This window comes from Pseudopipra pipra, chromosome 20 (assembly GCF_036250125.1).
Source record: "Pseudopipra pipra isolate bDixPip1 chromosome 20, bDixPip1.hap1, whole genome shotgun sequence".
Classification (NCBI taxonomy): domain Eukaryota; kingdom Metazoa; phylum Chordata; class Aves; order Passeriformes; family Pipridae; genus Pseudopipra; species Pseudopipra pipra.
In genome coordinates, this window is record NC_087568.1 from 9,180,236 (window position 1) to 9,195,559 (window position 15,324).

The window sequence follows — 15,324 nt, forward strand, 5'->3', positions numbered from 1 at the left end:
AGGTATTCCCACAGCCTCCCCCACTGCTCAGCCACCAGGTAGAAAGCTCAGAAAAAGAGGAGCATTCCCACGCCTCCTTCTCTGCTGGCTCTGTGTGGAGACAGTGCTTCATCCACCCTCTGGAGGCTTCCCTGGCTCTGAGGAGAGACCCCAGAGCACGGTGGTCCAGTCTGAGAGGGAAGGAGTTCAGGATGTTCTCTGCTCCCTCAGCCTCACACTTGTTTGAATTCACAGTCCAATAAGTGCCTCCAACAACACTCCTCACAGAACATTTACTTTGCTCACTGTAACCTTTTCCAAAGAGCCCTGTATTATTGTTACTGTCTGTTCTGGTTTGTTTGCTTATCCTGAAACTCAGCTCTCTGAATATCCTGTGATATTTACCCAGTGCCAAGCCAGTTGTTTCACAGCTCTGCTCCTTATTTTGAGTGGAAAGAGCCACCCTCCCTCCCATCACAGGCAGATTATCCTGGCTCTGAAGGTGCAATATGGGCAGTCACCCAAATTTTGGTGCTTCCCACTGAAGGGCAGTTGATTTTGTCACCTCTTGTGGCCTTCAGTGTGTGGGCATTAAATTATACTGAGGAGCTTCAGGTTTCCCTGCTGAACCTGAAGCTGGAGGAAGGCAGGGAGTTCTGTAAACTGGATGGTCTGATGGGCAAAAAAAGGGACAAGTGGAAGTCCTTCCCACTAAATACACTTCTCCAGATTTTCAAAATTCAAAATCCAGGCAGGAGCTGCCAAGAGGAAGGTACCAGAAAATTCCCAACAACAAGGCAGCCAAACTGATGACAAATGAACATTTCTCTGTGGGTTTGGTCCTGCTTCTGTGCTTCTGCCAGGGAATCTGGAATTCTGTGCTTATTCCACAGAAGTCCCCACTGACACCAAGAGAAGGGGCAAAGCAATGAATCCCCTTTCCATAAATCCTGGCAATGCCCTCCTTAGGGTAACAGGGCACTCACAGGCTCCCAAAAAACCTCAGGAGGCTACACTGAGAGTCACTAATTGCTTCTTCATTACCAAACCCATTGGTTTCACTCCTTAAATTCCCGTGCAACGAGGCATATGGAATCAAACAAGAAGCAGAACAAACAAATAAAATAAACAAAACAAATAAAATAAATAAAACAACCAAATAAACACCCCCACCCCCCTCAGCTCCCAGAGCGTGCGACGTGCAACCGTGGATCGAGGGAACAGCAAAGTGGGAAGAGGGAGCGGCTGCATTGGGCTCCAGATGAGAAGGGGAGGGGGGAAAAGTAGAGGGTTCAAAGGCAGGTTAATAATTTCTTAGCATGAATTTAAGAGGATATACAACTGAGTGCAAACTACATACTGCCAGGTAACTCCCAGGCGACCGTGCTTTGCTCCTCTGCAAACAATTCGGACAAGATGAGAGACATTATTGGAAGCAGCCCCACAGTACAGCCAGTGTCAGACATCACGGCAGATGGGCAGCAGACACCATGACGACCAGGGAGGGAGGGGATGGGGGTAGGACAGCGGACGGGGAGGTTGAAAACACGGGGAAGGTATATTTTTTAAAAAAAATTGGAACGTAAAAAAGACAGAGGGACGGCGGGCGAACAGAAAGGGAGACAGCCAGAAACAGAAAGCGTCGCAAAGGAGAGTTAGAAAGAACTCAAAAGTTTGGGGAGGGGCAGAGCAGCACGTGAGAGGGAGGGGGGAGGGAGGAGACACACACAGAAAGTCCGTCAGTTCTTCACCCAAAGCCACGACCAGTATTATTTACACGTGTACTGTTAAATGAGGTTAGATCTGCTCGGGGATTCCCGGCCTGATTCACAACCAGATGAGGCACTTCCACGAGGGGCAGCGACGCCCTGGGGGACACAAACCACACACTTCTGCCAGGGACACTCCCTTCTGCAACACCTGAGTGCCACGGAGAGGAGTTTGCCAAGGAAAGGCTCCCGCTGCTGGCCTTGCTGCTGCCAACCGCATCCCCCCGCACGGGAAGATGCTACCGGTGCTGCAGGATAAAGGATAACTTTGCTCTGGGAAGGGGGAAGGCAGGGAGGATGGGTTTGCTTTGGGGTCTGGTGCTTTTATTAAGCATGTTGAGGAGTGCTCCTGATAACGCAGCGAATCCCAGCTCACACAAAGGCTGCACCTTCTGGAGCCAGCTGGGAAATTCGCTGCTGAGGGGCAGCCTGTGCCAGCCCTGGCACGTTGGCACAAAGATTCCACGTGCTGGAGCTGCTGCCGTGTGGGCAGAGCACAAGCTTTGAGTTTTAGGGTGCAGCAGCTCTTTCATGCTGCATTCTTCCATTTCTCTCCACAGAGAGCAATGGAAACAGCCCCCAAACCCAGGCTGCTCCCTCCTGATCATGAATCAGGCCCCTGGAATGAGACAGGAGATGTTCTGACACACAGGAGGCAGGACAGTGGCTGGAGAGTGTTTGGGACAGTCAGCAATGAACATGTGGAATGGCCAGAAATGGTGTCTGACATCCTACACACACAGGCTGCTGTAAAAGCCAACTTCTGATGAGATTTCTTTAGGAAAAGCTACCCAAGGGAAATCCTCAACACCATTTCACTGGCCAAACTCACAGCTTGAGTTGAGTATGAGCTGAGTATGGTGGGAAAAGGGAAAACCAGGAGGATGCTCAGTGTCCCAAAGCAGCATTCCAGGCACAGGCTCCCTGCTGGGAGCACAAAGATTCCATGGGCTGGAGCTGCTGCTGTGTGTGCAGAAGAGCACAGGCTTTGAGTTTTAGGGTGCAGCAGCTCTTTCATGTTCTGCTTCCCATGGAGAGCAATGGGAACAGCCCCCCAAACCCAGGCTGCTCCCTCCTGATCAGGAATCAGGCCCTTGGAATGAGACATGACATGAGTGGGGAGATGTTCTGACACACAGGAAGCAGGACAGTGGCTGGAGAGTGTTTGGGACAAACAGTCAGCAATGAACATGTGGAATGGCCAGAAATGGTCTCTGACATCCTACACACTAAGCAGTGTCCACGAATTGCTGGAGAAGTAACTCTACGATGGGATTTCTTTAGGAAAAGCTCCCCAAGGGATCTCCTGGACTCCATTTCACTGGACAAGAACAGTACAGCACGTGCTGAGTGTGGTGGGAAGAGGAAAAACCAGGAGGATGCTCAGTGTCCCAAAGCAGCATTCCAGGCACAGGCTCCCTACTGTTCTCTCCTACATTCATCTAAGACAGTCCCAGCACATCTCCTGATGTTTTCAAGGCCAAGGCACGTGAGCATGTCCTGCTGGGCTGTCTGATGATGACCCACAGCTGGCAATGGGAAATACATGTCTTTCTCTGGCAAGTGGCATTGCCCCCAGTCAGTGAGGACACCCTTGGGTGGGCAGCCCTCAGCCCCAGCCACAGGGATCCCTCTGGGCTGCTTTTTGCTGCAACCAGGGATGAGTAAAACCGGGGACAGCGCTGTGACTACACACCAATACCTGCTGGAATAAAGGTCTCCTGTCTCCAGATCAGCAAACACCTCCTAAAACAAACATCCACAAGCAACACAAGAAGCAGAGAGAGCAGCCCCTGAGTTCCTGGCCCCCTCCAGCAGTGAGGACTCCCCCGCTCACCTTGGTTTCGGCAGCCAGGCGTGGCATGGAGGCCGCCCGGCCCTGGCTCTCCAGGCCTGGCTGGGGCTCTCCATTGGCAACTGTGGGGCTGATTTCCCTCATTTCTACCACCTGATGGAAACATGACATGTTTTCAGTAGCAAGAACATGAACATCAGCTTTGAAGCCATCACCTGAGCTTTGAAGCCGTCACCTGAGCATGCTTTGCTAGGCTGGATGTCGTCGTGAGGAGATGGTGGGATGGGACAGAGAGTAAATGAAGAGCTGTGGAGAAGGTTACTCTCTGTCTGCTGGGCTTTCTGCAGCAAGGACAGCACTGGGCTGGGCTCTTCCAGCAGCCACGAGCCCCAGGTGTGACCTGTGAAACCCCTCACCTGAGCTGGGACACTGATGGCACTGGGGCTGAGATAATGGGAAGAGATAACCTTAGGTAGCCTATTGCAGCAAGACAGAATTCCATGGAAAGGGTGTCCCCATCACTGCTATCAGGCTGTGGAAGCTGTTGGGATTTGGTCTTCCCTCATAAGCAAATTTGGGGTTGTAAGAGCAACACTTGCCTCACGGGGCAGCTCGACCATTTCCTGCGTGTCACCCTCTCTCCACCTGGTTTCCTGAACGTTTTCTACGATTTCTAAAGTCCTACCACAGCTGTGGAATCTCCTGCCCCTCACCATGCCCTGCCCTCCCCCTGCCCCCCGCGTGCTCACCCGTTCGATGGGGATCTCCTCGGAGTGGCCCCGCTCGAAAGCCGGGGTCCTGGTTTCATAAAACACGTCCTGGGTGCGCTGGGTCCCCCAGGAGCTGGACTCTTTGATCCCCCCCTCTGGGGCTGGGCTGCCAGGAGGAAGAGAGGGAAGGAAAAACAGTCACTCCTTCACAAAGGTGATTTTGCTGAACTCGCAGTGTGGCAAACTTGGGAAACCAGAGCTGCTGGTGAAACTATGAGGTCCCCTGGGTTTTTCCAGGATCACATCCTACAGAGCCTGAAGATCCCACGAGAACGAGGAAATCACAACAGCCATATTTTTATTTTTTTTTTTTTCAGTAACTGAGAAAAGCAATTTCTGTGACTTAATTCCTGATGAAGAAGAGCGAAGAATTTTGGAGCTCAGGCCAATTCTGTGAGCAGGACAAGCTGGACAGTGGTCAAACACCAAAACTAAAGGACATTCACTCAAAGTCCAGTGGCACCCACAGGTTTCACTGCTGAGCCACTGGTGGCTTCCAAAATGCCCCCATCAGGGTTGTTTAGGATGTTTAAACCTCGGATGTCTATCCCTAAAAATCCACAGCAGTTGTGTGACCCACACAAGTCACCTGGAGAGCAGAAAATGGAGAATTCCTTAGGGAATTCTGTTCCTAGAACTGTTTGGAAAGCTCTCTGGGGAGGGATTATTTTGCCCAAAGAGACACATTCTGTCGTGGCAAGTCTAAAGAAGCTCTTGCTGTTCCCAAGTGCCCTGAGCTCCAGGGATGACCTTGTTCCCAAGGACCCCCTGGACTGCCAGGAACTCCTTGGTGGATTGGGCTTTGTTTGGCTGATTTGCAACGATCCCAAATTCCCACGAGGAAACTCCCACTCACAACCACCCACAATGGAAAGCTCTGCCACGAAGATTCAAGGGAGACCACTGAGGAAACACAAAGCTCTGGAGACCCCAGTGTCCCACCCCAGGCAGCAGCGGGAAGCAGAGACAGACGGAGGCATTTTGGAAGCCACCAACGGGAATCGACCCAGCCACGGTTTGACAGGACTGCTGGTCTTGGTGTTCCCACTTCCAGAGCCACTGAACCCAGTGCACACACCCAGTGAGGGTTTGGGGGGGGTCAGGGGATACTCACAGAGCACCCCCGTTGTTGAGGGAGGCCGAGCTCTTCTGGCGCAGGAAGGCCTTGGCGTTGTTGAACGCTGTGGGCTGGGTCTGCTCCAGGGTGGCCTTCAAGGGGTGGAACAGGGACACTGGGCCAGGCTGCCAAGCACAAGGGAAGGGTGTCAGAGACGCAGCTGGCAAGGGCTGAAGGGCTTTCAACAAAAGTCCACTTTGCCACGCTGGGAGATGAGCCCAGCACAAAGCCCAGCCCAGCCCAAAGCCCGGCCCAAAGCCCGGCCCAACCCCGGCTGGGAGAGGCTCTGAAGGACCTGCTGCCCTCAGCTTTGTACAAGTCAAGTCGTTGCACTGCAATCCCCCATCCCTCTAAGTGTTCTCCCAGCCTGGGATTTCCCTCAGGGATGGGATTTCCCTCAGGTTGTGACACAGGCTCTGCTGCAGCCGCCCACGAGCAGGACAGATCTCCGTGCCCTGCTGGAGCTCAGCTGGATGAGCACCCTAAAAACAACAGCTGTTTGTCCTACTGGAAACCACTGGGGTTTCAATCCCAAGCCATTTGTGTGGAAATATCACAGAATATTCAGAGTTGGAAGGGACCCCCAAGGATGATCGAGTCCAACTCTTAAATAAATGGTCCATGATCTTGGCATGATCAGCATCAAGTTTTAACCAACTCAGCTAAACTCAGGGTGGAAATACTTCCAAGAAATACTTCCAAGAAATGGCAAAAAAACTTAAAATCTATTAGAGCCAAAATGTTTTTGAATAATTCCCATTAGAGCCCAAACAATTTTCAATAATTCCCATTTTCAAAAGTAACTCACAACATTTTACAGCCACAAACTACCCTCAGCTTTCACTAATTCTTTGATGCCCCCAAAGAAACCTTCTGGTGTTCCCCAGTCCCTGAGCCACTTCTGAAAATAGGATTTAGACTGTCAAACATCAGCTGCCATTTTTTGGAAAAAGTCTTTCTGGATCTCCCGGAAAAGGTGACTGGAACAATTTTTTTTAAATAGTTTTTCAGAGAGACTTTCAGGAGGGGTTTTGATTTTTGAGACAGCATTTCCCAACCCTGCCTGGAGAAGAATGCAGAGTTTCTGGATGAAACTTGCTGGTGAGAGCTGCTCAATGCTGGAAAAGGGGCTGCCCAAGAGGGAGGATGGAGTAAAACACCTTTTTGGTGGGTACCTGGCAGAGGCCTCCGGGGGGTTGGACTTGTTCCCTGCTGTTCTTATTCTGCTTGTAGAAGTCAAATATCATCAGTGCTGCGTAGACCTTCCCCACAGTCATTTCATCAGCTGCCAGAGGAGGGTGAGACATTGAAACATGAAAACATTCCAAGGATGAGAAGCGCAGGGTGAGTCAAAAAGCACAAAAAATAACAGCAAACGGGTACAAAAAGCAAGGAGAGGGGAGAAGAAACATCAGAATAAGGAGGCAAAACAGACACAGAAAAGTAGGGGAAAGAAAAAAATGATGAGGAAAAGGTTACAACAGACTTCTTCAGCTCTTTGCCTGTTGCTGCCTCTCCCATCTGAGATCAAACACAGAGATCACGCAGCAAAAACCAGGCAGGAAACCTCTGTGGCATTGTAAGCACTGCTGAGAGAACTGCTAAATTCATGCCAGATCCACAGCCAGCTTGTTATCAAGAAAAAAAAGCCTTATTCCTCTTTGTTTGAATTACAGTCAACCTGGGCATAAGGGGCTAAATAAACATTTAAAGAGCATTTCATTTTTCCAGATGTCTTTTTCCACCCTCAGAGAGCCAGAACCAGCCCTTCCCAACACAGCACTGGAGCACTCCCCATGGAGCAGGGAGTTGGGGCAGTGGATACAGAGGGCAGGGAAAGACTAAAGCAGTCACTGCCCACTGATTGGCACCTCCTCAGCAACCTCATTTCTCTTCATTAACAGTGCCCTTATTGCTCTGCACTGCTCCTCATTAATCAGGAACCCAGAAGCCTTGGCTGGGCAAACTTTCCATTTTCTCAGCACGTTCTCCCAGGGCATCAGCAACCCAAGGGCCTTTAGTCCCCAAAAGACCTCACTTCTGATTCTCTGAGTTCTCAGCAAACTGCAGTTTTCTCCTCCTGGTTTTCAGGAGCTCAGATGGGAGAAACTGCTCTCCCATCCTGCAAGGCACAGGCTGGAGGCTGACAAAGCCATGGAAAAGCCCTGGAAAAGGCCACACTCTTGGCCTTCTTGCCACTGTTTTGGGGTTCTTTTCCCCTGTGTACAGAAAATCTCCTGTAGCATCGTGAAGTCCACACCTAGATGTGACCTCAGCTTCCCTGATCCCTGTGTGCCCATGGCATGGCAGCACAGAGGATGCCAAGAAGCTCATTCCACATGACTGTGTGCCCAGATGGGGCTTGGGACAGCTCAGGCAAGGAGGGGGAAACCTTTCCTGGGCTTCTTGAGTGGCTGGGCTGGATCCAGTGCTTGCTGCTGAACCACTTACGTTTGTGAGGAGGCACCAGCAAATCCAGAGTCTTCTGGGACAGGTTGGGCCAAACCAGGGAGATCTCCTTTCTCAGCTCAGCATCACACTGGTGCTGTTTAACTCCACCTGCAGAGAGGGAGGGGAGAGGGAGAGGCACAGGAAGGAGAGTGAAAACCCTTGTCCTGGCAGCACATCCCAGCACTTGCATCCTCATCCTCCCACTCCTTGAGAAGGGGGAGCCAGCAGAGCTGCAGCAGATGTGGAGAAGGGAGCTGGTGGCTCCCTCCATGAAAACAGTGTGTGAATCCAGCAGGACCATCATCACCTCAACCTGCTGACCCTCTGCTCTTACCTGGGGCTTAAACTTAAGCTCAGACTTGCTCCACCTGACTGCAGGTACCTCCTGCTTTAGGGCACTGGGAAGCACCCCCAGGAAGCAGCAGCACCTCCCAGGTGGGATGCAAAGGAGGTGTTGGACATGAATCATGGAATGATTTGGGGCAGAAAGCACCTTAAAGATCCTCCAGTTCCTTGGGCAGGGATCCCTTCCACTGAGCAATGCCATGAGGGGTGATAAACCCCCTCTGCCACCAACTCCACCCAAAATCTTTGGCAGTGAGACACTGCAGGTTGTTCTGTACCAGCAGCTCCATCTCAAGGTAAAACAGAGCTGAGCTGTTCAAAGGGGCACAGCGAGGCCTTAATGCAGCAGTGGGAAGTGATTAAAGGCTGTGAGAGCCAACAGGGCAGCTCCCAGCTGAATGCTCTGCACAGGAGCCAATTAACTAGTTCATCTGAATGACAGAGATTATTTTTCTAAGAGAAAAGTACTGGGAGGAGGCTCTGGGTACTCTGTTACACGGTGGTTTGAACTCCCACACAGCAGCTCATTAGGGAGGCTTTATTAAGGGCCTGTTAGTCCTACTAAAGACTCAATTAAATGTAGCACATGAAACCCATTCAAACGAGCTCATAACAACACAACAGGTCAAAACCTCACACCCCACAGCAGAGAGAAGCAGAGAAAGAATCCAGTGCTATCAGCTGAGCTCTCTTCTCTGGTTCCTTCCAGGGTAGAGCCAGAAAAAAAGGGGGGGGGGAGCCTTTTCCGGTTAAAAAGGCTGTTTGAGTTACCACTGAGTTACCAGGTAACTAGAAGCTGAAAATAACACAAACTCTCAGCATCCTCATCTAGACATTATCCCTGAAATAAAGTGCTGGCCTTTAAAGTCCCAGGAAATCCTAAAGGCATCCTTAGAAACATGTCTGATGCTCAGCATCACTCCCCGAGTTTCACTCCCTTGGGGAGCCCCAGTGACCTCCAGAGTTTGTCTCCTTCCAGCAGTGACAACCCAAAGCATCCGAGTTTCAGCAACACGTGAGGGGGGTGATTAACACAGGGAGGTTGCAGTGCTGGCCTAAAACTGCTTAGGAAAGCACAAAACCCACCCCTGCCTTGCCCTGTGCTCATAGGAGCGTTGTTACCTCCTGTTAACTTTTAAATTAGGCATAAAAGTGCTGGGGCCAGGCATGCCTTGATTGTGACCCCAGCCAGGCTGATTAAATGCTGTAGTGACCCAGAGAAAAGGCCAGTGTGTTTTATTACATTACAAAGTTTAATTGGGAAGTCAAGTAAACGCCTGATTAAACACTTAAATAATTTTATCTCAAGGCAGAATGTGGTTCAGGGCACTTGGAGTCAGTGCCTGGCTGCCAGCAGAGAGCAATTGGGAAGGAAGGGCTGGTTTTCCCCCATGCTGGAATAGTTAAGGGGTGTGGAAATTCTCATTCCTGTTGAACAGCAATAAGCACACACCAGGATTCTTCTCCTTTGAGAGCTCTCCACTGGGATGGCCAAAGATCTCCAGGGATGCAGCCACCCTAAAGGCAGAGGGATGCTCAGGATCCCTCTGTCCCTGCCCCAAAGCTCCCTTGCCCTCGGGTGCTGGCAACAGGAAAAGAGGATTTCCACCTGGAGCAGAATTCCTGTGGTTTTGAGAGGACACCAAGCCAGCAGATGAGCTGGGGGTTGAGCCACGTGTGCTCTCAGCAAACTGGAATTGTCTTCTGGTTTTCCAGAGCTCAGATGATAAAAATTGCTCTCATCCTGAAAGCACAGGCTGGAGGCTGACAAAGCCATGGAAAAGCTCTGGAAGAGGCTACACAGGGCACTGGGTTTGCTTGGTTTTTTCTATGTACAAGAAATCTGCTGTACCATAATGAAGTCCAAGCCCAGATGTGGCTCCAGCTTCCCTGATCCCTGTGTGACCATGGCATGGCACAGAGGGTGCCCTTGTTTCCTTTGCTGTGCCCTCCAGGTGACTGTGCCATCCCCCCCCTCTCACCTGAGGCCAGTTTGATCTCCAGGGCAGTTCTGATCAGGGCCATCAGCGTGGATGTGAAGTGCACGGTCAGGTCCTCGGGGGAGATGGGCATGTTCATCCTCACCAGGCGCTGGGGAGGGAAACACTCGCCGTCAGGGGGGCTCAGGATTCCTCCCCCCACCCCGCCCTCCCCTCTGCCAGCCCTTCAAGCACCCAGACTGAGGCATGGGGGAACTTTTTGTGTGCTGAAATGCAGCTCCTGGATCTCAGCTCCTGTCCAGGAGCAGGGCTGAGACACCACAGTGGCTCTGGTGGTTAAACGAGGGGGTTGCCAGCACTGCACCAAAATCCTACAAGGAGTTCTGCCAAAAGCAGCCAGTTGGGATGCTCCTCTGAACCCATTTCCCAGCCTGCTGCCCTGCTTCTGACAGTCTTCAGTGATGCTGCAGCTCCAGATGTGTGGCTGGTACCCAAAGCAGCGATAAACCACAACTCCACCTCCTCCACCCTCTCCTACACCTAAATGTTGGGTTTACAACAGGAGAAACAGCAACAAATGGGAGCTGGCAGCGCTGAAGGAGGGAAGCTGAAGGAGAGTTTGCATCTGCAGCTCCATCCTGTGCCCCTTCCAGCTGTGCAGGAGGCCTGGCTGGGGAGTGGGACGTGAGGGAGGCACTTCCAGTGACAAGGAGGGCTTTGTCCAGGAGATGTGCAGTCCCTGAGTGGTGGGACCACCTCAGAAACAAGGCTGCTGAGCCCTGTGATGTGGCTCAAGCACCTGGGGCAGCTTGGGACTGGCTGCTGGAAGGTGAAGGTGTCCACATCCTTCCCACTGGAGACCCCTGAGTTCTGGCTCTTCCCTCCTTGCCCTGTGGGCATCCTTGTCTCCTCCTTCCCTCCCAGTCAATGAGCTACACAGCCCCATCCAGACCTTCCCCATGGATTAACACGAGCAGAACTGTGATTGCCACCACGTTCTTTCAATCCAAACATGGAACAGTCCCTCAGGATCAGCATCTTCCAAGATTTTCAGACCTGGAAGCTACTCCTTCCCCATCATCAGTGAGGGCCACCTCTGACAGGGCAAATTCATCATTCTGGTAAGCAAGGAATTGCTTTGGAAAGCTGGGGCTCCCCTGAACCCCTCTGGCAGCAGAACATGGATGTGCTGACAGGGGAAAAGACTCTCCAAGCCTTGCTGATAACCTGAGCCACACATTTAAAGGATAGGTTTCTTCCCCTTCAGCAACCTGATGATTTATCAGCTCCTCAGCTCTCACCAGCTCTTTGGAAACATCCTTGTCCAGAGCCACATCAGCCAAACCTGGAGCCACATCAGCCAAACCTGGAGCCATATCAGCCAAACCTCAGTGTTTCCACTCACCAAAGGAATGTGGAGCCTGAGGAGGTCACTGGGGGTTGAGCTGCCTGAGCTGGAACCCCCAGGGGCAGCTTGGCCAGGGCCCCTTGCTGGGAGGGAACTTCATCCCCATCTGAGAGCTCCTTAAGCTGATTTTTTTTTTGATCTCTGTCTCTGCACAGAACCCCTGTCTGTGTTTCCCAGCTGCCCCAAGTGCTGTCAGAGAGCTGTCAGTGGGCTGCAGCCCCTCCCTTGGCTCTGGGCACAGGGCTGGCAGTGTTTTCCAGAGCTGCAGCTGCTGGTGCAGCCCCACTCACCCTCCTCACTGGCACAGGGAGAACGTGTGGCAGGAGCACCTCTGCTCATGGGCACATTTTGGGTGAAGGGAAACAGGTTGTGGGTGAGAGCAGGGACCTGCTGGAGCCTCAGGTGAGGTGAGAGGCAGAGTGGTCCCTGTGAGCCCTGATTCTTGCTCCTGTGCTTCACTCAACCCAAACCAAGCCTTGCTCACCCTTTCCATCCCTGGTTTAGCCTCCCTGCTTGGAGCAATCTCTGACACAAACCTCCCAGAGGTCTGGCCTGAGCTGCCTCAGAATCACAGCCTGCTCTGGCTTGGAAGGGACCTTTAAGGTCATTTTATTCTCATGTCTGAGATGAGCCTTAAAGCTCATCTTCTTCCACCCCCCTGCCACAGGCAGGGACACCTTCCACTGGCCCAGGTTGCTCCAAGCCCTGTCCAACCTGGCCTCGGACACTTCCATTATTTATCTTTTCACACATCTTGGGCTCTCATTCCATGCTGGAGAGACAAGAGACCGGTGTAACAACCTCTCCCATCTCCTGAACTCTGAGACAAACCACTGGAATCTCCAAGATCTTCCTTCCAGCGTGCCCAAGGTCATTTTCCATGTCTGTCCAGCCTCAGAGACAGGGAAATCAAAGCCCAGACTTCCCTCCCTTTATAATTCATGGACAGTATCAAATGCTGGCAACACCACAGGTTTGGGTTTCTGTTCACTCGTGTCAATGAAACAGGATTTCAATTGAGATTTTTGCCCTCAGCACACAAAAAGTTGCAAAAAATCCATCAGTGAGAGTCCACAGTTACCACTTGGAGAGTCTCACTGAGTCCCACTTCAGTGGGAGAGAATTAAGGGATGGAGAGAGAGAGAGAGAGAGAAGATGCATGGAAGTGAAGAACAAGCAGATGAGAAATAATTCCCCACAGGAGAGCTCTATCCTCACAAAAACCAGCCCCCAAAACTGGCACTGACACATCCCAGGTCCCCTCAGCTGATTTTCCAGCCTGAATTCCCAAAGGACACGGAGGCAGAACACAGGGCACATCACCCCCCTGCTGTACAAAGGTTTTCCTCCTAAATTTTCACCAGGAGCATTTAGGGAAAGGTTTTCCAGGGGGATTTTGTTTTACACCCTGAGCCAAACCCACGGAGAAATTCCAGGCAGAGGTGCCACAAACAGGCACCTGGGAGAGGCTCTTCCCAAAAAGCACCTCCTTTCCCTCCTCTCCCTGCCATTCCCTCCACACACTTCCTGGTCTCCAGCAGCATTTTTTCCATCCCAACTGTGCAAACTGGTCCAACTGGTCCACTCAGAGACCTTCTGGTCGCTGTGATTTCCAACCTGACAACCAGAACTGAGCAGAAAAAGTGGCTTTGTGCTGCTCCCCAGGCATCTCCCAGGCAGGGATGGGATGTCTCCCTCTCTCCATCAGGGTGGAAAACTGGGATCCATATCCCCATCCTTCCCTGACAACCAGTCAAGGAGAACTTGCTCGAGGCCAGCTGCAAGTTGCACCTCCCAGGGCAGAGCATCCACCCATTTTTTACCCAAAAAAAAGCCCATAAAATGAGCTAAAAGCGCCTAAAACCTGCTGCAGCCAAGCCCTCCAGGCCTCAGCCACAAAACCCTTCCCAAAATCAGGGAACTCCGCTTCCTTGGAAGCCTCTGAGTCGAGAAAATAACGTTGCTTAAATAAATATATGGCATTTCTGGGAGAGGAAGCAGTTGGGGGAAAGGAGTTGATTCATCTTGGATTCAAAATAGCTTTGCCACCAGGATGGGTGGGAGGGGAAGGAGGAGGTTGGTGAGACCTGAGCCCAAACCCAAACCCCCCCTGGGCACCCAGGGGTGCCAGGGAATCAGCCAGACACTGGCACAGCCCCCCCTGAGGAGGGACTGGATCCCTGACCATCCCTGACCATTCCCTGGGGTGTTTTCCTAATTCCAGAAACGCAGCTGAAAGGCTGAAACAAGATGATATCTTCATTTTTTTCCTCTATTATTACGAAACAACCCCATACATAAAAATATCTCCTTGTGCAGAGCAGGAAATTCCAATCCTTTCCAAACCACTTGCTAATTTTACCTGTATTTTAATTCCCTACAGAACTGGAATCCAACTGAAAAGAGGGGAAATTTCTCAAATATTTTGCTTGACCCAAAATTTTCTCTTTGGAAAATTCATCAAGAACTTTTGATTTTCATCCTTAACCAGCAGAGAAAAAAATCCCAGTGTTGCTCATCCAGTAGGGACAACAAAAGGGTTAAAAAAACCCTGAACCAGATGTTTAGACTGTACTCAGTTTTTTTTTTTAAAAATTAACTTCTCCCTCAGTTTTTGCTGTTTTTTCTGTTTGAAGTTGTGCTTCCAGGCTGTGTCTCATGTTTTGGAATGGGATATAAAAATGTAATTTAAAAAGAAAAATTAAGAAAAAATTAAAAACAATACTAAAAAAAAACCAAAATAAAACAAAAAAAATCCAAGATGAAACAACAACCAACCAAAAAATCCCAACAACAAAAACAACCAAAGGAAAACAAACCATAAAAAAACCCCAAAAACAAAACTAAAGAAATCCCACCCAAAAAAACCCCAAAACCAAAAAAAAAAAAAAATATGGGGGATCCTAAAGGGGTGGTTTTTGGGGAGCAAAAAGGGGGCACCTTTTGGGGAAGCTGGGTCCTCTGGGGGGGTCCCAGGCTGATTTTGGGGGTCCTGCAGGGCCTGGGGGGGTCCAGCTGATTTTAGGGGTTCTGGCAGAGCAAGGAGGATTTTGGGGGTCCTGCAGAGCAAGGAGGGGTTCGGGGCTGATTTTGGGGGGGTTGGGGGTGTCTCAGGCTGATTAGGGGGTCTGGCAGAGCAAGGAGGATTTTGGGGGTCCCAGCTGATTTTGGGGGGTCAGGGCTGATTTTGGGGGTCCTGCAGAGCAAGGGGTGGTGCCAGGGGGGTCCCAGCCGATTTTGGGGGGTCAGGGCTGGTTTTTGGTGTCTCAGCTGATTTTGGGAGTCCCACAGAGCAATGAGGGGGTTTTGGAGGGGGTCCCACCGATTCTGGGGGTCCTGAAGAGCAACAGGGCTGTTGAAGAGTTCAGGGCTGATTTTGGGGGTCCTGAAGAGCAAGGGGGGGGTGTTCAGGGCTGATTTTGGGGGTCCTGAAGAGCAAGGGGGGGGGTTCAGGGCTGATTTTGGGGGTCCTGCAGGGTCGAAAGGGGTCCAAGAGGGGGGTCCCGGGCTGATTTTTGGGAGTCTGACAGAGCAAGGGGGATTTTGGGGGGTAGGGGGAGTTAGGTCTGATTTTGGGGGTCCCAGCCGATTCTGGGGGTCTTGCAGGTCCCAGCTGATTCTGGGGGTGATGCCGGGGGTGTGTCCCAGCCGATTTGGGGGGTCAGGGCTGATCTGGGGGGGTCCCGGCCGATTCCCTGCCCGGGCCGGGCAGGAGGAGCCGCGGGCAGCAGGTGGAGTCCCCGCTCCGGT

The 15,324-nt window shown here is 51.5% G+C and overlaps 1 protein-coding gene across 13 annotated transcripts in view; it reads right to left on the bottom strand.

The window, feature by feature from the left end:
• CACNA1B (calcium voltage-gated channel subunit alpha1 B) overlaps positions 1–15,324 on the bottom strand; it is a 317,185-nt gene that overhangs the window by 12,355 nt on the left and 289,506 nt on the right. For 11 of the 13 annotated variants that reach the window (XM_064677120.1, XM_064677125.1, XM_064677122.1 and 8 more), the window contains 7 exons: positions 10,209–10,317; positions 7,882–7,989; positions 6,606–6,715; positions 5,428–5,555; positions 4,293–4,419; positions 3,586–3,696; positions 1,340–1,375 (listed from right to left, as the gene is read on the bottom strand). In XM_064677120.1, coding sequence (XP_064533190.1) covers positions 1,340–1,375; positions 3,586–3,696; positions 4,293–4,419; positions 5,428–5,555; positions 6,606–6,715; positions 7,882–7,989; positions 10,209–10,317 — 729 coding nt within the window. The remainder of the gene's footprint in view (positions 1–1,339; positions 1,376–3,585; positions 3,697–4,292; positions 4,420–5,427; positions 5,556–6,605; positions 6,716–7,881; positions 7,990–10,208; positions 10,318–15,324) is intronic. The other 2 variants (XM_064677123.1, XM_064677131.1) reach the window with 1 other exon arrangement.